This window comes from Orycteropus afer, unplaced genomic scaffold (assembly GCF_000298275.1).
Source record: "Orycteropus afer afer isolate SDZICR_OR568_19922 unplaced genomic scaffold, OryAfe1.0 scaffold00469, whole genome shotgun sequence".
NCBI classification, from domain to species: Eukaryota; Metazoa; Chordata; class Mammalia; order Tubulidentata; family Orycteropodidae; genus Orycteropus; species Orycteropus afer.
In genome coordinates this window covers 2,010,219-2,015,002 of record NW_006922056.1, presented here as the reverse complement: position 1 = coordinate 2,015,002, position 4,784 = coordinate 2,010,219, and the positions used below count along the sequence as shown (strand labels likewise).

Below are 4,784 nucleotides of genomic sequence, written 5' to 3'. Positions count from 1 at the left end.
CCTAACAGGTGGGCAAGGGTGACCCACCCCATGGGATCCTGAGAGTATGGGACGCGGGTTTGGGGCCTGAGGTGACTACTGACATCCTGCGCTCTGCACCCCCAGACTTAGAGGAGGCCTGGCGGGGCTCACAACCCATCCCGTCCCTGGGCAGGCTCGTCTCCTCGCTCTCCACCCCACAAAGTCCTCAGGAATCAATGATGAAAAGAATCCCCTTTATTGTGGCCTCGAGGCGGGCGCGCGGTGAGCGCCCTGAGCGGCATGCGGAATGCAGCTGCTGCCCGGCGGGGCGGTGCTCCTCTCTGACCAAGCAAGCCCCCACGGCCTTGGCCGGAGCCCTCGGACAGGCCAGCCCCTCTGCTCGCCCAAACCGCAGCAGTCCTGGCTGGGTGGTTGCAGTGAAGGGGCCAGGCTGCCGTGGAGGGCTGCTTGGAGCTGCGCGCACGCTTTGCAGAGCGCGGGGCGTCGTCGGGCAGGCAGCTGGCTGAGCGGAAGCATCACAAAGAGACGAGGGCGTGGGAGCCCACACCTGCCAATCCAGCCCGAGCGCCTTGGCAGTTCTGCGTCTCTTGATTAAACATCCAAGGAACATCAAGTTCACAGACATGTTTTCTTCATCATCTTCCTGCAAACACCCAGAATGGAGACGCAGAGAGCAGCTGTGAGGCTCCAGGGTCACCGGGCCCTTTCTGGGGAACGAGAGGGTTGGAGGAGGGGAGGGTGAAGGGCCCAGGCCTCAGGCTTTAGCAGAGGTGAGACAGCAGCAAAGGTGGGGGCCGGGCTAGTGTGGGAGCAGGAAGGTGTGCAGGTGTGTGCGGGTGTGTGCGGGTGTGGGCGCGTGCAGGAGTGAACCGCCGGGTCAGATGGCCCGGAGCACACGCTAAGCACTTGCTTTGCAAAGAAGAAGATGACCCAGCACAAAGGCCACCGCCACCACCAGCGCCCTGCCCACTGGGGACAACGTGGCCAGGAACCCTGAGCTTTGGGGCTGAGCCGGGACTTGGGCAGCAGCGCTGGCCCCCCACCTTCCAGTTCAGCCAGGGTTGGTCCCCATGCCCAACATTGCAATGCAGAGGGCCTCCGGGAGGTTCCCCGGCGTGTGGGGTGCCCAGACGTGGTGTGGCTCCTCTGGGCCAGGGCTGGGGGGCGGCGGGGCCGTAGCGGGCTCTCACTTCCAGCAATGCTCAAGGGAGCCATGGGACTGCAGCTTCAGCTTGTGGGGACAGAGCAGCTTGGTGAAGGCGCGGCGGAAGCTGTAATGGCAGAGCGGGTACAGCACGGGGTTCACGGCCGAGTTGGCCCACAGCAGCCAGAAGGAGGTCTCGTACCAGTAGTCGGGCACGCAGCGGCCATGGCAGGCGGCACGGATGATCATCAGAAGCGTGTACGGGGCCCAGCAGAGGCCGAAGATGCTCACGATGATGGCCAGAGACTTGGCCACCTTCTTGTCCCGAGACAGGCGGAAGCGCTGGGTGATGCCCTGGGACACCATCTTCATGCGCTTCTCCAGCGACGCCGAGGATGCCGACGGCTTGGAGCCCCGCTTGAGCGAGCGTGGCCGCTCGGCACCCCGTGGGGAGCTGCCGGAGCTGGAGGTGGGGGAGGCCGCAGCGCCACCTCCACTGCCGCCCCCGAGGGTGGCCTCTCCCACCTCGGTGCCGGCGGCCACCTCACCGACCCCGATCCCGGACCGGTGCAGGGGTAGGGCCTCCCGGGGGCCCTGGTGCCAGCAGCCCCAGCAGCCAGGCGGGGCTGGGGAGGGCTGGGTGTCCGGCTGTGCCTCTGGGCCAGGCACCTCTGGGCCGGCCGCCTCACGGGCTCCATCTAGGCGGTCGCGCGTACGTCTCTGGATGTTCAGGTAGATGCTCAGGTTGAAGAAGGTGACGCTGAGGAAGGGCGTGAAGAACTCCAGCGTGGAGGCCATGATCAAGAAGTACCAGTTGTAGAAGAATTCTGCGTAGCAGTGGCCCTCGGGGATGGAGCTGCCGCCGGATAGGTACTCCCAGCTCAGGATGGCCGGCCCGTAAAGCAGGAAGGCCAGCACCCACACCAGGGCCATCTTCCGCACGGCCCGCCGCGTGTCACCCTGCTGGGCCCGGTAGGAGACCTATAGCAGGGTGAGGGTCAGAGGGGAGAGGGCGGCGCCCAGGCTAGCCTCGGACACCTGGGTGCTGTCCCTGCCCCTTGCAGTGCCCCCTTCAGGGCTCAGCGCAATGCACCTCTGCCAAGGAGCCTCCTGGGCTCTCCCCAGAACCTCCCCCAGATCCCCCCGAATCCTAAAGGTGTTGACCCTCTCAGCTAGGAGCTCCCCAGGGTCCTGGCATCTCCCCACATTGCCAGCCCCTGGCTCTGCTTCAACCCCACAGGAGATGCCGTGCAGACGCTCTGCACGTGGCAACCTGCGCAACTGGGGGCCTGGAAGAAGCCAGGACAGGCCCATTCCTGGGCAAAGTGGCCTCCCCCGTATGCACTAAGCATCCTGGAGCCACAGCAGGACAGCTGCAGGGGGGCGGTGCCCAGCCAGCCCTCCCCAGGAGCCGGGCAGGGCACAGAGCGAACGGCTTGGAGGGGGTCAGGGTGGGCGGGCATCCCTGCCCAGCCAGGACAGGTGGCTCAGTGAGGGGGGCTCCTCGGGACGTCTCCTCGCTCAATCTGCACAGCAGAGCTATCATTATTCTGGCTTTCTAATGGCTGGGAAGTGGGGGACGCAGGTGGAGCGGCTCAGGAGGGCGGAGCTGGGGCCGCACCCAGGTCTGAGTGGCCCACCGTGTCCCCTGCATGTGGTCTGCCCCAGGGCCTCTCCAGGCTAGAGGGGAACATGGCCCCCTCAGCAACGGAGAGACCGCCGGGAGTACTCAGTAAAGGGGTGCCTTCTGCACCAGCCTCGCCCACCCCGTGTCCAGCAGTCACAGAGAGAGAACCCAGGCAGCCCCATGGCCCTGCCTCCTGCTTCCACGGCTGCCCACAGAGCTGGAGGCACTGCCTGTTCTCCGAGGTGGTGTGTGCATCTGTGTGTACTCGTGTGCATGTATGTGTGTGGGGGCATGTATGCACCATGTATGTGTGTGTGTGCGCGCACATGTCTTCAGGGGCATCTGAGTGGGTCCAGGTGCCTGTGCATGCACAGTGCATGTTTGTGCACACATCTGCATGTGCTCTGTGCATACATGTGTCGTGTGTGCATCATGCATGTGTTTGTGTGTGTGCACATGTGTGCATGTGCATGAGTGCACACGTACACATGGGCATGTGCACGTTGTGAGGCAAAAGGTGCAAATAAAGGTCCTGCCGAGGGCTGCTGGCCCCGCTCCTGCCTCAGCTCCGGGGCTGGGGAGCTGCCCTCCCGGACTGAGGAGCCCCGAGGCAGGAGCCCCCGGTCCTGGCCCCTGAGCCCCTCCCCTCACCTGTCCCAGGACTGGGCCTCTGGCAGCACATGGCTACCAAGTGGCCAGCTGTCGGGTCCAGGACACCACCTGCTGGCGACGCTCCCACCCCGGCCTCTCCCAGGCGCACAGCAGCACCCCGTCCCGGGACTTACAGCGCGGGTGACCGACAGGAAGCGGTCGTAGCTGATCAGCACGATGTTGAAAACGGAGGAGGTGCACAGCAGATAGTCCACGACCAACCACAGCTTACAGAGGCCTCGGCCGAAGGTCCAGCGGCCCGTGAGCACGTAGGGGACGTACAGGGGGATGCAGAAGGCGCCTGGGACGGAACACAGGGGCCGTGCTGCGCAGGGGCCCGGGCAGTGCCGCCCGCTGACCGGCAGCACTCCCCTCCCCCTCCCCCACACCTGGTCTCCCAGGGCACACCCTCTGCCCTGTGTCTGGCCTTTCATTCAACGCTCGCCCCCTCCCGGCTAGTGTCTCCAGCAGCTGGGGGCGAAGAGACCCACAGCCTGGAGTCCGGAAGGGCTTCTGTGCAGTCCTGCCCGGCCCCTAAAGGCGAGAGAATTGCCTCCTTCTCTTCCCGCCCGCTGAGCCCCAGCCCCAGGCTGGCCGTGGACAGCCCTGAGCACCGGCTCAGGCATCAAGAAAGCCTTTTCCCAGCGTACGGGGCACTTGCCTGCCACCTCACGCCAGCCTCGGCGCCGCAGAGCCCCGCAGACGCACCTCGCAACCCCAACAACAGGTGTCTGGCGCTCGGCCCCCTCGGCGCGCCGCCCCCCAGCCGGCGGCAGAGCGCGGACACGTGAGAGCGCGCCCGCTCCGAGCGTCCCCGCCCATCTCGCGGCCCCTCCCCCAGCGCGGCTGGGAGAACCCCTCTCCCGCGTCGCCTGCTCCAAACGTCCCCAATGGCCCTGCACGCGCGCTCCGTGCGCCCCGAGTCCCCGGAGCCTTTGCGTGGCCGCTGCGCTGAGCCAGCCCTGCACCCGCCGCCACGGCGCCCTTTGCCTGGCTGAGCGCCCGCCGCCCCGGCCCTTCCCCGGGGACACCACCCAGTATCCGTCCTGCGGCCGGAGCCGCGGGGAACTCAGCTCTCACCCCCGCCAGCGGGCCCAGGACCTCCCTCTGCAGCCGGGCCGCTGGCGGGGCCACGTGCCGAGCGAGAGGCCCCCGGGCGGCTCAGGCCCAGGTCCCGCGGGCGCGCGGGCGGCGCGGGGGCTTTACCCACGAGGAAGTCGGAGATGGCGAGGTTGAGCAGGAAGAAGTTGTTCTGGGTGCGGAGGCTGGAGTCGGCCACGAAGGCGAGCATGACCAGCGCGTTGCCCAGCACCGTGGCCACGATGAGCAACGCCATGAGCGCGGCCAGCACCGCGGTCCAGGCGGCCGAGAAGCCGCGCG

General features: G+C 66.9%; 1 protein-coding gene across 1 annotated transcript in view; it reads right to left on the bottom strand.

The window, feature by feature from the left end:
- Positions 1 to 597: 597 nt before the first annotated feature.
- HRH3 (histamine receptor H3) overlaps positions 598 to 4,784 on the bottom strand; it is a 6,936-nt gene continuing 2,749 nt past the window's right edge. Inside the window, exons 3-6 of the mRNA XM_007954719.1 lie at positions 4,611 to 4,784; positions 3,539 to 3,705; positions 1,173 to 2,107; positions 598 to 625 (exon numbers count right to left, since the gene is read on the bottom strand). Of these exons, the coding sequence (XP_007952910.1) occupies positions 598 to 625; positions 1,173 to 2,107; positions 3,539 to 3,705; positions 4,611 to 4,784 (1,304 nt within the window). The remainder of the gene's footprint in view (positions 626 to 1,172; positions 2,108 to 3,538; positions 3,706 to 4,610) is intronic.